This window comes from Vulpes vulpes, chromosome 13 (assembly GCF_048418805.1).
Source record: "Vulpes vulpes isolate BD-2025 chromosome 13, VulVul3, whole genome shotgun sequence".
NCBI classification, from domain to species: Eukaryota; Metazoa; Chordata; class Mammalia; order Carnivora; family Canidae; genus Vulpes; species Vulpes vulpes.
Genome location: NC_132792.1, coordinates 143,231,725 through 143,253,742, shown reverse-complemented (window position 1 = coordinate 143,253,742; position 22,018 = coordinate 143,231,725). Strand labels below are relative to the sequence as shown.

The 22,018-nt window shown below is 44.5% G+C and overlaps 1 protein-coding gene across 4 annotated transcripts in view; it reads left to right on the top strand.

Moving 5' to 3' along the window:
* RGL1 (ral guanine nucleotide dissociation stimulator like 1) overlaps positions 1-22,018 on the top strand; it is a 256,371-nt gene that overhangs the window by 131,095 nt on the left and 103,258 nt on the right. Inside the window, exons 1-2 of one of the 4 annotated variants that reach the window (XM_072733182.1) lie at positions 1,506-1,661; positions 2,745-2,855. The exons of 1 other annotated variant lie outside the window; for it this stretch is intronic. In XM_072733182.1, the coding sequence (XP_072589283.1) occupies positions 1,635-1,661; positions 2,745-2,855 (138 nt within the window). In that variant the 5' untranslated portion in view covers positions 1,506-1,634. Of the gene's footprint in view, positions 1-1,505; positions 1,662-2,399; positions 2,856-22,018 lie in introns of those variants that run through there. 2 more of the 4 variants (XM_026001170.2, XM_026001169.2) reach the window with 2 other exon arrangements.

The window sequence follows — 22,018 nt, the reverse complement described above, 5'->3', positions numbered from 1 at the left end:
GAGATCACTGGATAGGCACTCCTGGGGACCTGGGGATGGCTTAAGAGGTCAGAGTAGGGCCTCCCCATGATTATCTTCTAGACACTGGGGACATGCTGTCCTGGTGATCACAGGAGGGTCTAGTCTATGTGCTTTTACTTTTTTTTTTTTTTTTTAATTATAGAAATAGCCACTTCGGTTTTATAAAAAAGAGCCACAGTGACTGAGCTGGGTAGGTTCTGGTTGTCCGAGGGAAACTTGTCTGAGTGATTTCAAGATGTTCTCAAGTGTCCAGAATCCTTTTGTTTCTCCTTGATGTGCCCTCACTGTCATTTTTTTCTGCTCTCCTGGGAACATCAGTACACAGGATTCTCTAGCTTTTCAGCTCATGAGATATTTATTGGGAATCAAATCCTAGCCTTATGCCTTTGCATGGCAATTAGTGGGAGGTCTTTAAAAACAAATCGAAAGGTGATTAAATACAATTAGAGGGCATAGTATCACAGACATGAACTAAGGTTCTTTGTAAAAAAAAAAAAATTGTAAAAAATTCCTAGGTGTGAAATCCCGTCATGTGCCAAAGCCTGAATACATTATCATCCGGTATCCTGGTGTCAAGGTATTGAAACTGGATCTAAAAGATGTCATGCTCTTTTGTCCTGGTAGCAGATCTGTTATGGCACAGGTCCTCTGGCAGTCTCCTGGTGAAGGGCTCTTTCCTTACTGTCATTATCCTGCTGGGTCCCTACAGTAGGGGAAACTCAACCCTTGGCTGCCTCACGAAGACTCGCAGAATCTCCAGGGCCACCCCTGGCCCCGCTTTCCACGCTGTCCACCCCGGCAGAACCCTCTCCTGCTTTGTCCCCTTCCCCCCACCCCCACCCCCCCAACCACGGCCAGTTACTGTGGATGAGCCTTATCCTCATGGGTGGTAGAAAAAAGCCCGCAGCGATCCCTGTTGGCAGCCTGCTGATGCAGGGCCAGGACGACCCCGGGCGGGCGCGGGTTCTGGACTATCCTCGGACCATTTCTTTCTTCGTCCTAATGCAAAACTTCCTGGCCTGCAGTAGTGCCCCGGTCTTGGTGGTGGTGGTGGGGGGGGGGGGGGGCAGCCCCGGTTTAACCTAAACTGAGCCGGTCACCCGAGTCTCCCCGACCCTGTCTTCCCATCCCTTGGGCACGGCCCGTCCCCCCTTTAAGTCTCAGCCAAGGCGGGAGACACACACGCTTGGATCCCCCCAGGCCGCGCCCGGTGACCCCCGGGGGGCCCGCGCACCTCGCGAGGGGGCTTCCCGCTCGCCCCCGGGGGCTGGGAGGACTCCGGCCCGCGCAAGCCGTCGGCGTGGGGTCGGGGTCGGAGAGAGGGAGCGCGCCGGGAGCACAAACAGGAAAGCCTGACATCACGGAGCGGCGGAGCGGCGCGGGGAGGAGTCTGCGGCGCCCTCGCTCGCCGCGCTCCCTTTGTGGCCCGAGTCGCGCGCACCGGCGGCGGCGGCGGCGGCGGGGGCAGCGCTCGCTCGGGGCGCGGGGCGCGGGGCTGTGCGCGCTCGGGGCGCGGGGCGCGGGGCGGGCGGGGGCGCCGCGGGCCGACGCTGCGGGGGCCCCCGGAGCCGGGCGCACCATGCCGCGGCCGCGGACCGAAGACAAAACTGAGAATGAAATTGCTTTGGCAAGCTAAAATGGTAACGCGAGCCCGGCCCTCTCCCGAGGCTTCCCCGGTCGGGAACCTGCTCCCGCTTGCTCTGCGCGCGCGTGGGACCCCGGCCCCCCCCGCCCCCCACCCCCCACCCCACCCCGGGAGCCCGGGCTCCTCTGGCTGCGCTCGCCGCGCCCTGGCCCGCCCGCGGCTCCCGCTCTCTGGGCACCCGCCTCCCGCGCGTGCGGGCAGAGCTGCCGGGAAGGGAAAACTTTGAAGGACGGGGAAGCGCTGGGCGCGGGGAGCCCGGGAGCGCCTCTGCGGCGGCGGCCTTGGCTGGGACCCGCGGGCCGGGGGCTCGCCGCGCGCCTTTTGCTGGAAGCTGCATGATGCTGTCTTGCCTTTTCCTTTCCTTTCCTTTCCTTTCCTTTTTTTTGATTTGCACTTGCCAGCTTATTTTATGGAAACAAACTTTCCGCTCCCCTCGCCCCCCCCCACCCCTCCTCGCCTCCTCCCCTCCTCCCCTCCTCCCCAGCCTGACCCCGCTCACTCCTTGGGTCCCGACTCAGCAAGAGGAGGAAAAAGACCCGGGAAGCCTTCCACTTCCGAAGGAGCGAGGGCTCTTGGCACTTTAAACACTTGTTTGCGCCGGAGTTTAAAACCCCGCAATGCTCAAGTTAACTGAGCCCGCTTGTAACCGTAGTACCGACTTTTTTTTTTTTTTTTTTCCTGCCAACGAATTATTTTTATTCCTTTCACCTGGGGGGGTGAGGGGGGGTGGGGGTGGGAATTAATCCGCACTAAATCACAGGGTCTTAAGGAAGGGCTGTGGCGGGGAGGGAGAGACTTTAAACAAAACCCTAAGATATGTGAGTCTAGGAAAAGGAACTACATGGAAAAGTCCGGGGATCCTGATACCACAGGGAAAGGCTGGAAGCCAAGAAAATCTCAGCATTCCCTCTATCGCAACGTGTCTTGTATTGCTCTGATTGTAATATTTATTTTGAACAGTCCATCTTGTGCCTTGAGTGCTGGTGTAAGCAGTAAAGCAGCTGGGATAGATTGTGGTCAGATGAGAGGAAAAAAAAAAAATACTCTTTTTCTTTCTCTTTATCCCACCCCCTGGCAGAGCTCGATTCAGGACTGGGGTGAAGAGGTAGAGGAAGGAGCTGTTTACCATGTCACCCTCAAAAGAGTCCAGATTCAACAGGCTGCCAATAAAGGAGCAAGATGGCTAGGGGTGAGTAAAGCTGGAGAGACTGTGAACTTTGGAGTTGCAGTGTCTGTTGTTCTGTGAATATCATCATTATTTAGCAGAGGCAGGCTCCCCCCCACACACCCCCTTCTTCTTCTTCTCTTTTAGTCTTAAAAAGGAGACTGCCAATGACCGAGTGTTTGCACTAGCTGTACAGGTCTGTTTTTGTACTTAATGTTTTCCAAAGCATCTTCCCTGGGTTTGTCAATAATTCAGAACCTCTTAGAGACGTCTTGAGGTCTTTGGCAAACAGGGTGGGGGTGGAGTGGCAGAAAGTGACACGCGGTAACAGGACCAGAAAGCAGCTCTCTGTGAGACAAGAGCCATAAGCAGTTTGGCCCAGATGGGCCTTTCTCTCCCTGGCCTTGCCCTACTGTTGCTGACAGCTCCTCTCCTCCTGTAGCTTCACCAGGTACCCAGAATGCTCAGGGATGGACCCTTCTGAATCTGCCTGTCTTCCTCTTTGGGGGAGGAGGGGGGGGCAGAATTCCCATCATTACCTCCTCTCTGCAGCCCGTGAGGAGGCAAATGCATGTGTGGTGCCCATGAGTGACTTCATGTGTAGCAGGCACAGAGTGCTGGGTCTTTGGAGGAACACTGCTTCCATAAACAAGACTTTTTCCACCAAGGTTCTGAACTCTTAGTTGGGATCCTGAGAGTCATCTGTTATCACCTAATGGCTCCTTCCACACATCCCAGGGAGACATGGAAAGCTTAGTGACAGGATCACTACTCGGGCAGATACCAACATGTGGAGAAACAAAGGAATTCTCGCTCTGGAGACAGAAGTTGTCCTTAGAGCAGTGAGAGGTGACACAAAAAGCCTTGAGAGAGAAAATCTTGGTTGGCTGAATAGAGGGGGCTGGAATGGGATTGCACCTGGCCTCGTTCTAGCTGCACTCAGTCTTCTCGGGGGATGGATTTGAGAGCAATGAAGATTACGCACTTGCATCCAATCTTTACCGGCCTTGCGTCTCACAGAACTCAGTGTTTGAGCCACATTCAAAGGTACGGTGTGAAGGAGGCAGGAAACCAAGGCCCTTACATTGAGATGAGGCAACAGGTGACTTGTAAGTCCCTGAGTTTCAGGCAGGATGGCCCGCAGCAGTGATTTCCTCAGCTGTGGGTCCGGGGTGCCGACACAGGCCTTCGAAGCTTTGCGCTTTCGCAGCTGCCTCAACTCAGGCCTCTCCTGCTCTGTACTTTGGGTCAAGGTACCAGCCATTAGGGCAGTCAGCTATTAGTGACATTTGTGGGTGTGGCCCGGCAAAGTAGGAATCCTTGCTTTGAAAGCCAGAGGCCTTCACTTATGGAGCAGGCACCTGACCCAGAGGATGATTTTCGACTGAGTTGGGTGCATCCGCAGCAGACCTGATAGGGAAGAAAGGCGAACTAGAGTTCTGACAGGTCATCCCTTTGTTTTTGGTGGTTGTGTATATTCATCTTATTTAAATGTGGTATTGATGTGGTTTGGCCTGTCTTGATATTTCACAATGATTCACAAGTTCTAAACCAGCTGCCTTGGAAAGGGTTATTACATCGCCTGATGCTGGGTTGTTCCTCTCTAATGAGCCTGATGTTGCTTGGGTGACGGTTTTAGTTTTCAGCCAAACACAGCAGCAGAGAATGAGTAAGTCATGGAGAAATGGAGGGGTTAACTCTGTAGGCCCCCAAGACACATAAAATGTGGTTCGCTGAGATGTTCACAGTCATTTCCTGATTCTCACTGACTGTTCTGGTTGCTGGACTCTGCTTCTCTTCTCTCCTCCTCCTCAGTGTTCTCAGATTTATACAGAGTTAAGAGTTGGTTCACCCTGGATTTAGCAGTAGAGCCGAGATTTGGGGAGGGAGGACAATGTGAAAAGCTTTCTTCTAGTTGATGGAAGAATCTGTCCCTTCCCCTTCACTGCAACAAAGTGTTCTTTGCGGCTACCACCCCTGGCCCTCAAGAGCGTGTTCTTAGGAACCTTCCAACTCTGGTCCCACTTGTTTTCTTGTCTTAGGTGTCCTGTTGGGAAGGTCTGTTTTTGTCCTTGGAAATTCCAGACTTAATTAAATTCGACTCAACCAATTGAGCCATAGTAATTACAAAACCCTTCTTTTTAGGACTGAGTGGCTTCTCCATATTTGTTTTCCTACATTCCAGTAGCCCTTTCAGAGTTCTCCAAAGCAACCGGTTTTAGAGTGAACTAGAGATTGAGGTGAGGTGAGGGTATTACTGTCAATAGTCTTATCTACTCCCCACCCCACGCATAAAGAAACTAATATCTAGAGTGGTTAAATTGCTTGTCAGGGTCACACAGCTAGGAAGTGGTAGAGGTGGGATTCAAACCCAGTTGTTAGTTTCTTGCTGTCAGGAACTGCCTGGAACCTTCTGACTGTTTCCATGAGACTGGAAGAGAACACTGGCTCAGAAGACCAAGAGTGCTTATGGCACACATCTTGTCTAGATGCTATTCCTGGTGCAGGACTTGAGTGATAGGGCTTTCTCTTCTTTACGTTCTGAATGATAATTTTAACCATAAATTGAGACATTTGTTGTGAAGATATGTGTCTTAGTGATAAACTCTCCATTTTGGACACATAAAGTATGGTGCACCAAAGAGATATATGAGGTTATATAGCACATGAAGGTGGGCGTATCTTTTGTGTCGTGTCTATAAGGCTTACTCAAAATGCCTAAAAGACTGAGCACAAGTTTTATATCTTCAACTACTCAGATCTCAAAACATAATTAAGATTCAGTTTAGAAAGGATAGCAAAAGTAATTACACATCCTTAGATGGGAAGTATCATACAATCAAAACATTTAGAACATTCTTTTCGTTTGTTTGTTAAATTTTGTATTTCATTGATCTTTTGAAGTAAAACCCTCTGCCTTCAGTTGTAAAATACACAACTGAGTTGGCGCAGACTGGGTTTACTTATCCATGCAGCCTTGCCTTGCCTGTTGACAGTAAACTTTGAAAAGCCAAATATTATTGAAATACTGACCCAATTTTCCCTTTACAATAACTTCTTAGACTGGGATAGTTTTTCCTAGCTATAGCCCTCAGGGAGAAATGGCTCCAGTTATGTCATGGGATCATAAAATCTCAGGATTGGAAGGGATAATAAAAGCAATTCCATCCAACCATTCAATTAGCTGGTAGAATGTCCAGTGACTTTTGGAAGAGCAAATAGTCAAAACTTGTTAATTTTCTTTGGTCTCAGTGTTGTGGTTTTATATTGACAGCGATATGTAGAAATGATATAAGAAAACATCAGCATTCTCCAGAAGTAGGAAATGTATCATTTTAGGGAGAACACTCAAATGGACAGAGGATGAGGATCCAACTCTTAGGAAAGGGGCTTTGGTGTCTGGAGCCTTGTCTGCTGTCTTTAGAATATAATAGAGGCAGGGTACCGAAAAATGTGTCAAACCTAAGATAAGTCCAAAGTGGGGATATTTGTTTCGCAAGCAGGATTGGTAGTGCTAGGTCACCTCGGCAGGTTTGTGGGTAATGGTATGGTCAGTGGGTGGTCATGTGGCTTTTCTCAGTTTTATGCTTCTGTGGTATGTGGTCCTTGAAGCGAGGCCCCATTTCCTCCTTCCCCTATGTCCTGTATCTATCACCCTGTGTCCCACATAGGCCCTTGTTGGGTTGAGTTGAAATGCTTGATAGTTGGGAAGCCGCTAAAGATAGTGAACGAGGACAGGACAAAGCAGAATATATTTATAAACAAAGGGAACTGGGATTCTGTTATAGGACCTAGTGTTTGGGATGAATTGTGGCTGGTCTGTGAGCCGTATGGGTGCAGCGGCAAGATGACCACTTGTCACATCTGGATCGACAAGTTGACTCTCGCTTGGATACGCTATTTGGATTGACTCTATCTGCTGTTTTGGTGGTGTTGCCATTATATTATCTTCAAATAGCCTACAGTTCCTCAAGTTTTCAGCTAACTTCACTTAGGGAAAGCTTCTCCAACCTCCCAAGTCTGGTGCAGATACCTCTACTGCATGTTCCAGAAGCATTCTCTGTTTCTCTGTCATGCCTTTCGCTCACTCTGTTCTAATTGTCTGGTTATTTGCTTCTGTCCTCCACTAGATTGTAAACGTGGTGAACTGGGAACTGTGGCCATCTCACTGGCAGAAACTCAGTGTTTGTTGAATGAATGGATCAAGCTTCATCCCTCTTTGGAACACTAATATTATCTTGATACATATGAATGTATGGTTGCTCCTCACTTAAAACACAATCAGCGTGAAGATATTAGCTTATGAAGAAGAGGAGGGGTGTGTGGGAGCGAGATAAATCAATTAGGTAATGATTATAGCTATCTTACGTTCTTTTCGGAACAAAGCAGGGCACAAACAGAGGTAGTGATTACTCGTTTTAAGAAAAAAAAATTCACAGCAGTGAATTAACTAGACAATTCCCCAGTACTTTTTAAATGCATGAGACCCAGTTGTACTTGTCTTATTGCTGAATGGTGAAGAAAAGCAGTGCATGAGTTAAAAAGTGTTGGCACGCATCACAACTATGTGTGGTTGCAAAGCTCAGGAGTGGGATTTTAGAATTGTAAGAAGCTAAGCCCTGGAGGAGCCCTTAGTTTACAGTTGGTCATCTTTGTTTTCATCTAGGAAAACAGGCCCTTGGGTTGCATTATTCCTGTCTTATCAGAATGTTGAATTTAGGCTTTTGAAAGTGCATTTCAAAATTTAGTTGCCATCTGTAGTTGAACCAACTGATATCTTTCATTTTGACCTTGGGAACATATTCCTAAAATGATCCGCTAATATGGTAGCCAGCACCAATCGAGAGAATGTGGTCAGTTTCAATAGCCTGAGATACTGCTATTATGTTGGATCTTTTCATTCCTTTTAAAATCTGTTGGGATCTGGGTAAGGGATATATAGCATGCAATTAAGAATATCCAGTTTGGTTCAGTAATTCAGGTGACACTCAACTGAGTTCCAAATACATGTCTACCCCATGGCAAATACATAAGAGTATAGATAGTATAGATGCATTAATTCCTTACACTTAAAGTATACATTCTGTTAAATCAGTAGTTATAAACATATTTTATTCTTGTTTCTGTGGAATTAGAAAGTTTCTTGAAGTTTCAAATTTAGGAAGAAAAGGAGAGCAGTACAGTAAATACCATGCTTTTCTCCTTTAGTGCTCTTGCTGAAATATGTCACTGTCCTGTCCTGCTTATTGTAGTTTCCTTTGTCCGTGACTCATGTTCCTTTTACACCTTCCTCTTCCAAATAATCAGGATCTTATAGTGACTCTTACACGTTTTATGGTAAAATATACAACAGTAAGCTAAAATCAGTAAGACATTAAAATTTCTACCATGATGTACCATGGTATACCGTGATACCATTTTTGTGATATAAAAAGAAAAGATTTCGGTAAACAAGGCAAGGAAAGTATTGGTTAAATGAAGGAAGATACCAAATGTTGCTTCATTCCATTGGAAAAGCACAGCTAGCTCATGTCTGGGTTGCTGATGGGTGTGGCTATCTCCAGAGTTGATGTGGAGTCTGGAGGTTTTGGCAGTTTCTGGGTCCTTTGCTAGTAAACACATCCAGTATGAACTTCCTCACTGCTGTTGCACGTCTGCTTGTATGACTCTGTCATCTGTCTTGGAGTCAGTTAAACTTACCACCGATAGCATTCATTTATTCATCAAAAAAAGTACATTATTCCCAACACCATATTGAGTCTTGGGAATCCAAACTAAAAGAAAATGCAAGTTGTTCTGAAGGAAGGAACTCACAGGTAGGAGGGGAGACAGAAATGTAAACTGATTACAATATATTGAGGTAGGTGTGATCAGGGTCATGCGAGAAATCTGTGCGTTAGGGGAACTCTGAAGGGGGGGCCTGTAAATCAGATGGGAGGTGGGGGGTGGCCACTCCAGGAAGGCTGCATGGAAGAGAGGGCTCTTTGGTGAAGAGTTGAGTAGACAGATGAATAGGAGTTAAAGGAGGTATGGGTGCTGGAGAGAGGCATTCTAGTCAGAGAGCACAGTGTGGAGGAAGGCATGGAGGCCAGAGCTGAGAGCCTGTGTGAGTGAGGCTCAGCATGGCGAGAGGGAAGGACGTCTGGTGGAGAGGTGACAGGAAAGGGTCATGTCCCTGGGAGTCTGGTGTGCTAAGCTATGGCATTCACTCCATCCTGAATGCTGGGTGGTCATTGAAGGGCTTTCAGTGGAGTGGCATTTCAACAAGATGACTGACACCTGAGGGGTAGATGTGCTGGGAAGGAGCCAGATTGGGACATGGGAAGAGGAGGAGGCTGACGTAGAGGTGGTGAGGAAAGGGACAAGGACCTGAACGGAAATGTTGGCAGCAGAACAGAGGGTGGCAGTGGGGGATGGGAGACCTGGCACATGAGGATCTTAGGCAGCCTGGTTCAAAGAGCTTGTCAAAAACTGGGCTTTCTGGGGTCCATGCCATCCTCCACTTACTGGGTAAAATGTCCTGGGGACTTCCAGTCAGGCTTTCTCCGTGTATATGCTAGCAAATGCCTTCTTTCCTGTCAGAAGGCCCTGCAGAATCACCAAGGTCAGGCGTGCCTGAGGTGTCCAGAGGTGAGACCTCTAGCTCGCTGTGAACAAGGCAGCCAGCCATGCTTGGTTCTCAGATTCCAGAGAACTTTGAAGAGCTGCTGGTTTCTTTCTTTCTCTTTCTCTCTCTCTCTCTCTCTCTCTCTCTCTCTCTCTCTCTCTCTCTCTCTCTTCCTAAGTCTTCTGTTTCCCTACAAACTAAACAAATTAAATCTGTAGGCCACAGAGAGGGAGAGAGTAAATATGGGACCCACAGGACTGTGATTATAGAGCTGTATTTTAGACAACAGCAGTTAAACTTATAATTGTCATGTTAGAGACACAAGAAATTTTATGGTTGGATATCTTGGCTTTTTTCCTCTCCCTGTGTGCTGTCTTTAACCCTCGCTGACACGGTTTGTCCTGGTTGCTCACATTACTGCTCTTGGAAGCTCAATCTGATCGCTAATTCCACTCATGTAGAAGAAAAAAAAATCTCTTTCTCTCTAACACAACACCCACATACACACGGCTTAAATGAAGATATCTTTTCACATTTTATTTTTTAGAATTTCCCGCATCTTTGGAACGTCATTCCATGGCCTCTTCTTCTTCTTCTTCTTTTTTTTTTTAATCCATGAGAGACACAGGCAGAGACGCAGGCAGAGGGAGAAGCAGGCTCCCTGCTGGGAACTCAATGTAAGACTCAATCCGAGGACCCTGGGATCATGACCTGAGCCAAAGGCAGATGCTCAACCACTGAGTCACCCGGGCGTCCCTCCATGGCCTCTTCTATATAAATTATTCAAAGCCTGACTTTGTCATGTTTTGCTTGTTTTCCCTCAATTGTGTCATTTCTGTGATTCACTTGCACTGTTTAGAAACTGTCTTCAGTTTAAAAAAGAATAAAACCAGAGGGAGGGAGGAAGGAATAAAGGTAGGACAGGCTTACCACACACCTAAGGTAGGAGCCTCTGCCTTGGAGAAGGCTCTCAGGCCTGTGGAGAGAGAGAGAGAGAGTCCCATCATTTACGGCTGGTCCTTTCACCTTACCAGTTGTGTAGAAGCACCTGTGCCCTTCCACAGACATGGCTGCGTATTATGTTGTGATGGTTGGGATTTCTGCCCAGCTTGGTGCCACTAAAGCCATCTTCTCCTTTGTGTCCTGCTGTATGTGACTTCTAAGGGTAATAACAGCAGTAGTTGCGGGTGGGATCATGTGTTGGTGGTGGTTCTGTATATTTTTTCGTCCTCACAGACTCATTACCCTACATTTTCTAGCATTTAATTGCTTGTGCCATCTGTGGGCCATTCATTTGAATTCGTTTCCACACAGTTCAGCTTGTCCCATGTAAACTTTCCCAGACGTTTTCTGTTGGTTTGCGCCTTTCAGCAAAGAATTGAGCAATTCAACTTTTTCCTTTATTTCGTTTCCTGCTGATTTAAATATCCATTCTCCTCTCTTAGAAAAGCGAGGCCAAGGCTGAGTCCTTCCAGTTTCATAATTCTAAAGAAAACTGGAAAACCAAAAACAAACCTTCTCTGCTAAAAGTAGATTGTCTTTGGTCAGTACAATCAACGGAGGCTCTTTGCAACCCTCTTGCTAGCGCGCTTTCCTAGTTTTGTGCCCTTCTCATGCCAGTAACTTCTATTGCCGACGACAAAGCTAGAATATGTGGACAGTTTTTAATCCAACAAAAGAACATTTACAGGATATAAGTAAAAATTACAGAAGCTGGGTTAGATATTGGCTCAAACCAAAATGCTTTATAGTCATGACTTTTCTAAACAGAATTGCAACACTTGAAATTATGCGTTGAGATAACTGCTACTCCTAAATAGAAAATTCAGGAAATCGGAATTGTTAGTTTGTGAAGCACACGGAAAACATTTGCTATCTTCTGTCCACATGTTGACTCCTCCTAATGGCACAACACAATGAGCATATCTATTTTAAAAATGACTTAACCAAATATTAATAAGGCCGAGAGCCAGCGAGGCCTGGATGGGGAGTTAGCACGAGTTCTCTCTCCTCAGTGGGAGCCTTGGCAGGAGCTGGCACCTTCTGATTTCTCCTCCTTTTCACGGGTATTTTCAGCAAGAAGCCCTGGTTGAGGGAGATACTTAGGGTGCTGGTGAAGAGCCACTAGTCAGTAATATTGTGAAAACTTTGTATGGTGGCAGATGGTAACCACGCTTTTTGTGGTGAATGTTTCGTAATGTACAGAATTGTCAAATCACTGTGTTGTACACCTGACACTAATATAGTGTTGTGTGTCAACTCTACAGCAGTTCACAACAGCAGAAAAGAGACAGAGAGCCTGAGTTCTGGGGCCAGGCAGACCTGAACTCAGAACTCATCTCTGCCCTGTGTGAGCTGTATGGGCTTGAGCTGTGAAGTCACTAACTTGCACCTGTAGAGAGGATGCTATCAGGCGCCTTCCTGAGGGAAGTACTGTGAGGAGTGAGTGAGTTCTGTACATAGGGTGCTTGGCATGATGTCTAGATTATGGTACTCACTCACTAGGGTTGGGGCTCTCTCTGGACCCCACTGTTGGGGTCCTCTTTTGATCCCTGCCATGGAACCTTGTAGAAGTGTGGGTACCTTTCTTACCTGTGTCCCCTGAAGCCTAGGGTTGTTTGTAAACCAGACTGTTTAAGAAACAGTATTCGCAAAGCTTTAAGGCATATTCCTGACATCACTTTCTTACTTTGCACATCTGGGAGGGAGGGCCGTGGCAGTGTTTAGGAATCCTTGTTTATTAGAAGTAATGTCTATTGTGTTTTCTCTGGCTGGCTGCCTGCATAGTGAAAGGCAATTATTGCTTGGGCCCCAATATTTCACATTTTAAATTCCTTCATTTTTCCTATATAGGTAATTGGTTGGTGTGCTTATTTTAATGCCTTAAAAATATTTTCCTGCTTAAAAAATTATATTTGATGTCTCCAACTAAAAAACAGGAGGGTAGCAAATCACTTTTTTTTTTTTTTTTTAACCTTGGGAAGCATTATACTAATCATTCTTTGTTGGGCATAATCTAGGATGTTAGCAAATTGTGCTTGCACTGTAATTTTCAAGTTTCAGATTAAACTTCGTAAGTTCAAATAAAGATAAAAATTTCTCACTATGCTATGGGGCACCTGAGTGGCTTAGTTGGTGAAACATCTGCCTTTGGCTCAGGTCCTGATCCCAGGGTCCTGGGATCAAGCCTCGCACTGGGCTCCCTGCTTGGGGTAGTCTGCTTCTCCCTCTGCCCCTCCCCCTGCTTGTACTCTCTCAAATAAATAAAATCTTAAAAAAATTTTTTTCACAGTGCCACACATTGACTAGCTAATGTAGTACTTGAGCCCCAAACTAGGAATGAGCTGAATTGCTCTTGAGGTGGTGAATTTCAGACTGTCACATTGATTTTTAAATCTTCAGTTTCTTTACCTGTGAAGTGGGGCAAATACCTGCTTTTCCTTCTGCCTGTAGGTTTTGTGAGGACCATGAGTTAATGTATAAAAGTACTTTTTAGGGGCAGCCCGGGTGGCTTGGTGGTTTGGTGCTGCCTTCAGCCCAGGGCCTGATCCTGGAGACCGGGGATCGAGTCCCGCATTGGGCTCCCTGCATGGAGCCTGCTTCTCCCTCTGCCTCTCTCTCTCTCTCTCTCTCTCTCTCTCTGTCTCATGAATAAATAAAATCTTTTTTAAAGTACTTTTTAATATGTAAATTATTATACAAATATAAGGACATTCTTATTGTTGTTATTTAACGTAGAGTCATTTCTTTTTTTCCTCTCTTTCCTCACCACCTAAGTGCTCAGTGGATGATGGTCTGTTCATTAGTAGTTCTCCCTCTCTTCCCTCATCCCAGAGAGCACCTTTTTGATATTTTTTTCTCCCCATTTGCTGTTTACTTAATAGTATCTTCAGATTCAGCAAGGAGTTGTGTTTCCTCTGCCACCACCATCGTTACTCCTGGTACTACTGCAAGTGCATTGAAACTGCAGACAGGGCTTCTTTCTATAGATTGGAGGTGGGGGAAAAATACCCCATATTCACAGAAGTCTAAAGACAAATGCAGTGAATATCTTACATCTGAAAACTTTCTTCTTTCTCTTACTTTCCTTATTCTCTCCAGCATGTTTTGTTTGAGTTAATGGCTTGTTGGTTCTTTGATTCTCCTTTCTTTCTGGTACTTTTAATTTGGTGCAGAGAGAAGGGTGGTAAAGTTAATGCACCAAGGAATGGAAAGTGCTTCCAGCCTTCCAGAGCTGCTGGAAAATCAAAGCTTGGTTTGAGGCCAAATCCTGATGTGGGACTTGAACTCATGACCTAATGCCAGAGGCAAGAATGTTACCAGCCGACCCACACTGATCCTCATAAGATGTAGGCATTTAAAATACTTCCTCTGAGTAGTCTTATTGTTGTTACTTTCTGTTTTTCTCCTCTCTTTCAGCCTTTTCCTACAGCGTTCCTGGCTTCCCTGCTAGGAACACGATTTTAGTTTTAAGATCTTTTTTTCTCACTTCCTTTCCATTTGCTTGTTACTTCCTTCTTGCTTTCCATTTCTCCTGTGTGAGTGAGTTCCTTTTTTTTTTTTTTTTTTTGTTCCTGTTCCTTCCTGTTCTTCTTCTGGATTAAAAATAGTCTCCAGGGTCTCTGGCTGCTTGCCCATGAAGCTGACCTCCCTTCTATTCATATAGGATTCCCCACTGAGCATCTGAAGATCGTTCCCTACTCGAAGATAGGGATACTCCAAGCCCTGCATCCATTCCCTGTTATTAGCACCTATGCTCAGCTGACTTACGGGCGAACTGACCCTCGTACTCAGAGCTCTAAATGAAAATTAATTCTCTTGTGCAAAGATGCTGAACAAGTGCTTTGTTCATGTTGAGTGTTCCTGACAAATGCTGACTTCCCGCCACATCTGCTGACTCTTTGGTGGTGCTAAAAGAGAAGGGAGTCTTAGGCACTGACTCGAGGTGTGTGTTTAACATTCATCTGCGTGCAAAGCAGTGGCTCCGTGATCAGCTGGGCCCCAGGAAGCAGTTTCCATCCAGCTTGCTGTGGTGGGCGTCCCAGAGGGACCAGCAGTCATTTTGCTCCCACAGACGTGTTTCTCTGGGGGCTAAAGTTGATTAAAATGTTTCTTCCTGAACATTCTTTGGTTAGAGTTGGAGGATTATGATACTTCTTTGCAAAAATGACTTTCTATCCAATGTTGACCTAGACAGGCCACGAATGAGTGTCCAGTGAGTGTCTACTTGAGGGATAAAGGATGGTACAACTCTAGGTGGCTGAGCCAAAGGAGTGCTGATGGGTGGCAGCTCTGATTTCAGCCCCTGGCCCTACCCTGAACTCCCTGCTGAGAGTTCCAGCAACAGGGTTGATGAAGGGTTAAAAGGTTTCCTTCCATCTGTCCCCCCAGCTATTCCTATGTGGTTATGTCTTCAAGAGAAGAGCTAGCCCTATTCTTAGTTGAGAATCCAGAGTTGTAGATTTCACTATCCGTAGTGACGTCCATGTTTCTGTGTGGTTCTGTCTCCCTCCTGTCACTGCTTCTGCCACTGTATCAGCCGATAGTGCTTTTCTGTTCCCTGATTGACTGATGAACTCCCACTTACCTTTCAAGTCCCAGCTCAAATGTCATCTTTACTCTTCCACCCTTCCTGATCCCTCTTCTAGAATAATTACCCTTTCATCTGGGTCTCCTTAGCACTTTACCAGAAGCTCCATTATAGCACTTATCAAAACATATCCTTTTATTATTTTTTTTTCTCTTTGCCTTGTTCATTTGTGTGCTTTTAGGGGTGGGCACCCTGTATAATGAATCTTTGTATTCCCATCACCTGGGACCATGTCTGAACCACCCATCAGCGCCTTGTAAGTTGTTTGACCTTATCTCTATTATAAAACATTTATCTTTATGACTTTTTTTTTTTTTGCTATTGGTAATGTTGTGAATTCCATTTTTTTAAACAAAAAGGAAAATATTGAATAAATAAGCTAGATTGAATTTCTCTTTTATATTTCAACTAATGACACATGAAAAAAGGAAGATGCTGCTTTTGCCTCATTTTTGTTAGCATTATTTGAGCTACACTTTTCACGATACTATAAAACTTGTCTTAGCTGTGATGGTGACTATAGATGGGATAAGTTAATCCACAAGCTTTGTGGTGGCCTATCGGTTTGAGTCATGGTTCAAAGGTAGATTTAGGGGAACCCAACTTCTGCTTTGAATTTCAAAGTTATTTTACTTGGGATTTTCACATATCTTATTATATCTTAATCTGATGGTTCCAATTTGTTTCAAGCTTGCATTGACCCAGTGTCAAGCCAATTTGGCTGTGCTGTGTGCAACACATTTTTGCAAAAGGATCTGACACCTTCCATGCACATGACCACTAGGGTTATGCACATAATGATGAAGGCTGTCTGAGATTTTTGTGGCAGGCTTGTTGTGTAGGGTACTTTGTCAGGGTGTGCTATTCTTACCAGGATTTGTTGGCAAAAAAGGAAAAAAATGTGATGTAAATTATATGTTATTATATAAACATATTATCTGTATGCTTTTCAATTTTCACAAGTAAAAATCGACTCCTTTTGCTCTCCTACCCTCTCCAACATTCCTCTTCTCTGTGGTCTTACATTCTTAACTCTTAAATTGCTACTTCGAGCAAAATGCAAAGCCTCTGCCAGAAGTTGTCAGGATTCTAGCTGTTTTTAGGTGTTTTCATTCAAACTGTCTCAGCATCATTGGCTCTGGCAAGATCAAGTTTTCTGACCGCTTCTGATCTTTCTTGCCTTTTTGTGGAGCATGCTTTCTTCACCTTTTTCTTTGTATAGGGATTCGATGGCTCCTATGTTTGCTTTGGACAGAAGCACATTTTGAAGCAATTCCTAAAGTTATTATTTTTTTAAGATCTTATTTATTTCAGACAGAGAGAAAGCGCATACACACAAGTGGGGGAGAGGGGCAGAGGGAGAAGCAGGCTCCCCACTGAGTAGGGAGCTAATGTGGAGTTCAGTCCCAAGACCTGAGATCATGACCTGAGCCAAAGGCAGACGCTTAACTGGCTGAGCCACCCAGGCACCCCCTTAAAATTATTCTTAAAAAAGCGTACAGCAACATTATCCATATATTTTTTAAAAAGATCATAATCCTACAGCTTCAACACAGTTGTTTATACATTGGCTGTCTTCTAGCCTTTGTTCACATAGTTACAGTCATGCTATTTATTCAGTTTTGTAATCAGCAAGATATACTTTTCAGAACAAATCTTCTAGGAGTTACTTTCTAGTTTGAATCTTTTGTGACATTTGTTGTGTTTCTCATGTCACAAAAGATTGCATTTGGACTTTGCGTTGGAGGAGTTTCAAGCTGGTAGTGCTTATTATTGGTTTACAAGCTTCGTTTCTGTCCTTTTCCCTGTGAAATCTCCTGTCCTTTATCAGGACTGTGGAGCTTTATGAGGAGCCTGATAGTACAGTGAGATGAGGGCATGTGAGGAGTGGGACACGCCCCTTTCCTCTGCTGAATACCATTGTGTGCTCTGCTCTGGGGTGTGGGATAGGAACACTCTAGGGCTACAGTGTTCAGTATGGTAGCCACTAGCCACATGTGCCTACTGAGCATTTAGACCTGTGGCTAGCCCAAATTAAAATGTTCTATCCATGCAAATCTATCATGTAAAATAGCTCAGTGAGTTTCTGTAGTGATCACATGTTGAAATGGTGATATTTTGATATAGTGCATTAAATAAAATATAGCGTTAAAATTAATCTCATCTGTTTCTTTTTCCTTTTTTTTTTTTTTTTTTAATGTGGCTACCAGCAAATTTAAAATTACGTATTGTGACCAGCATTATATTTCTGCTGGTCAGTTGTTCTAGGGCCTCCCATTTAAAAATGTAGGATGTAGTTTATTAGTGGGTTCTGAAATCAATTCAGTGGGTCAAAAGTTGGTATTTTACATTGGAACAGAACGGAATAGAAAATACCAGAATGGTATTATTGTGAAACTTTTTAAGTACGTGTGTGTGTGTACTGAGTCACTTGTAAAACGTATCTTTTCTTTGTGCTATTAAGAAGGTTGAAAATAACTGTTCTAGGGTGGCCCAGCTTAATTTAAAGCATTACCAGGAGGCCTGGTCTGCTCTGTAAGAGGACAGGTTGTTGCCGTGAATACCATGTAGATTTTAGGTCTGATTGGTGGAAGCTTTTCTGGAAACCTTCAGTGAAACTAGACCCTGCATCAAAGTAAACCTGAGCACCTGTGCTCATCCTAAAAGCAGTAGCTACTCAGGACCATCCCAGAGAGAAGGGTGAACCAAGGGCGGCTGTGGTTCTGCCAGCTGAAGTTGGGACCTGTGTGGTCTAGCACTAAAGTGTCCCTTGAGCTGGAAGTGACTTTGTCTGACTAGTTTCTTCTTGAAACTTCCTCAAAATTGTCTCATGGGTGGTGATACTTTCTAAGAAGCAGGGTGGTTTCTTAATGACCTTGGAACCAAGCTAGGTTGGACAAGGTTCTGTTTGACTCTTAGGTCTTCCACCCACCATGTCGTGTTGAAATCGGAAGAGACTGTGCTTTCATCTAGGACCATGCCAGTCCTCTTTCCTCCTGAGAGAAAACGTCCTTATGGTACACAAGATGTAGGGGCAGTCACCAGGGCTCTGCCTGTGACTGGGTTGCAAATACATGACCCTGAAAGCCACAGAAGGAGGTGGGGGGGAAAGGCTCCAAAAATGAAGTTTATGGGATTGCATGGGCCTTGTATTTATTCTGAAAGTTGTAAAAATTCTTTTGGGCTGACCCATTTTTCCTTTCTTAATTAAAAAAAAAAATCTGGCAGGCAAGAGTAAGAAATGTAAAACATGTGACTAATGCTTCAGCTTTTTTCTCCTGGAGCCAGATTCTTTAAAATTATACCTTAGACTTGCTTGATGTTTTAAAAACAATTGCCCACAAAAGCCACCAAACATTTGTTTCTGAAACTTGTAGACTTAGATGGCATCATTTTCAGGAAGGAGTCCAAAAGCACAATATTTAGGAGTTACTGAACCGAAATTGTTTTTGGAGATTTTTGCCCTGGTGAATTAGATTACCGTAGGAACTGGCAGAGGGCCAGGCAGCCTTTTGCCTTTATTTTGCTTGAGTATTTCCAGTCCTGTTGCTAGTCACCCAGAAATTTTGAGGGAGTTGGACCAAATGACCTTCAAGATGGAAAAGTGCTGCGATTCCAATGATGGACTGAATTGGCAATAAGGATCTGTGTTTATGTCAACCTCTTGTTGCTCTGTACTAATCACAAGTCACTCATTCATTCATTCATTCATTCAATTGTTTATTGAGATTTGAGCCCATACTATGTACCAAATATTTGCTCTTGGCCTTTTTGGGAAACTCATAGAATTTTAGAGCACAGGGTGCAAAAGATTTGAGGGCCTTTGGGGTCTAGTCCTAACCTCGCCTCTTGCATATTTCCTGGGTTCCACCTTTACATGCTCCCGACTTTAACCCAATGAGGCTACTTCCCTGACCTGGAGTCTTTTTTCCCCACTGTTACCTGTGTCTGAAATGTCTTCCTTTCCCCAAATATTCCTGTTTTATTTTTTTTAAGATTATTTATTTTCTTTCTTTCTTTCTTTCTTTCTTTCTCTCTTTCTTTCTCTCTCTCTCTCTCTCTCTCCTTTTCTTTTTTCTTTCCTTTTTCTCTTCTCTTTTCTTTCCTTCTTTTCTTTCTTTATATGGCATTCACAGCAACAACCTGTCCTCTTACAGAACAGACCAGGCCTCCTGGTAATGCTTTAAATTAAGCCAGGCCACCCTAGAACAGTGATTTTCAACATTCTTAAGTGAATAATGAATAAGACACACAGAGAGGCAGAGACCTAGGCAGGCTTCACGCAGGGAGCCCGATGCGGGACTCAACTCCAGGACTCCAAGATCACATCCTGAGCCAAAGGGAAACGCTCAGCCACTAAGCCACCCGGGTGTCCCAGTATTCCTCTGTTTTAAATTGCAGCCCTCACTCATATTCTAGCTCACACGCCACTACTTCTGTGAATCCACTCCAGTCTCCCAAATGGTGGTAAACTATCCTGTTCTAAACTCCAGCACACTTTGTACTTCTCTTGTGATGTCACATGTAATCTTGGATTAGATCAAACCATATGAGATTGCTGTATCTCTAAGTTAAAAATAGTTGAATGCTGGCAATTTTCTGTTGTTCTTTTTAATATTAAAAGTGTTCATTTTTTAAAGTTCCTTATTTTTCTTTTTAAGATTTTATTATTTGGCAGGGAAAGTGAGAAAGAACATGAGCAATGGGGAGGGGCAGAGAGGGAGAAGCAGGCTCCCTGCTGAGCAGGGATCCCAATGCAGGGACTCTATCCCAGGAACCCAGGATCTTGACCTGAGTTGAAGGCAGATGACTAACCAGCTGAGCCACCCAAATGCCCTTAAATCCCTCAAATTAGGTCTTTTTGAAGACGTATTATACTCACAACATATTCAGCTAAGATTCCTTGGTCTTTTTAGTTTTGTAATGTTGTTGTTAAACTATGTCTCATTTAACCTGTACTTGGAGAGTTGATTTAAGAAAATCTAAATGTAAAAAATACTTATTTTTGTTAAGATAATTTTGTTGTAGCTAATTTTTTCTAGGATTTTCAAAATCTTCTAAAATTCTGATGTAGTAAGTCACTGTATCAGCTAAAACTTTCCATTCATTTTAATAAGTTTTACATAATTATTTGTTTCATTTGCTAAAATGATTTAATCAACTCAGCCAAAGACAGAAATCATGTTCTATTTCTGGAGACATTCCCCACTCCTTGCAGTGCTCCATAGTTCACATTGCTTCACCATTTCGCATCCCCTGACTATTTGATTTGGATACACATCTAGCCAACACTGCATCTGTTCAACTCATAGAGCTCCATCCTATCCATACAGATCTAACGAGAGAGTTGGTGGAATGGTGTTTTGAATCTGTGAACATGGCTGGAGCATTCCATGTTACTTGCCTGGTTAGAACAAAATGGAGAGTTGGGAGTTAGTTTGAAATGATTTCTTTCTCATGATTCATGTTTGCTTCCAGCAATCATGGCTTACAAACTATCAGGGATATTGGCAACAATGGTTGGCAGGCAAACTAGAAACCATTGTTTCTAGTCTGCATTAATTCCTGTCCGAAAATTGGTGTGTTTTCTTGCTGCCCATCTTTAGAGACTGTTAAGATTGCACTCATTATTAATGTGATCCTATCTGTCGGTTCTTTTGGTGCCCTTTCAGGTTCCTTAGTTGGCTCTGGAGACATGAAATTACTTGAAGGGCTAAGTGCTTTCTTATTATCACCTTCTCTATCTTGGGCTCTAGTTTCCTCTTTACGATGTTGGTCCTACCCTTTCCACTTTGAAGATTATTTTCCTTGATAGGTAAGATAGAAGCTTAAGAGGAGTGAAGTAGTTCTCTTTTTTCTGTTATCGGTTAACATTACCCCCTCTATCAGCAATGAGCCACCTCCCTTCCTCATTCTTGCTCCCAATAAGGCTGAAAAAAGCTCTTTCACTTGACCTTACCATTTTCACAAGACTTGGTTAATTATGACTTGTTATCTTTCATGTGGCCATGCTTTTCCATCTGTGCTCCCCTAAGTAGACAGCCTTAATCATGGGGCCTTCCTTCTACCTCCTCCTGTCATTTGGAAATCCCGTACAACTGCCTTGACTTCTTTAGTTGCTTGCTTTCTTTTATTTCATCTTTGGACTATTTGTCCAACCTTTCTTGAATCCTCTTCCCTGTCAGAGAAGGTTTATGCTAACTTTGAAAAAGCATTATTTTCCTAACACCTGGGCCAGCTGTCTGACACTTCCAGGAGAACATAATCCCTTTCTGCCAAGGTTTCTATACATTCCACAGCAATCACTTTTCATCGGCAGTCACGACTACGTCTGGGGGAATAGCTGTTTTTACTTTCTTCAATCAGCAGAGCAGACGCAAAGCTAGAGGAAAGCATCCCCAGCTGTGGTGCCCACTTCTACAGTAAGAAGAGGGAGTCAAAGACGGTTCTTGAGAGAATCGTGTTGTTAGCAGAAACAGGGATTCTGGGAAGAAGAGCTCCTTTGGGTGCTGGTGGGGCATGCTTATTTCAAGTTCAGCCATGGCATGCTGGAGCAGTTATCTGATTAGAAGAAATTCAGGATCAGAGGGATGCGGTCGGGTACCATTCACACATAGGTGAGTAAAGCAGTAAGAAAGAATGATACAGAAAATGGAAGGAGGCTGGGTGCCAAGCCTGTGTAACATCACATTCAGGGGATCCCTGGGTGGCGCAGCGGTTTGGCGCCTGCCTTTGGCCCAGGGCACGATCCTGGAGACCCGGGATCGAATCCCACGTCCGGCTCCCGGTGCATGGAGCCTGCTTCTCCCTCTGCCTGTGTCTCTGCCTCTCTCTCTCTGTGACTATCATAAATAAATAAAAATAATTCTTTAAAAAAAAAACAAACAAACATCACACTCAGGAAGCATGAAGGTGGAGGGAGGTTAGTCCAGGAGGCAGAAAAAGGTGCAGTTAGAGAGGTAAGAGGGAGAAACAGGCTACTTGGTTATC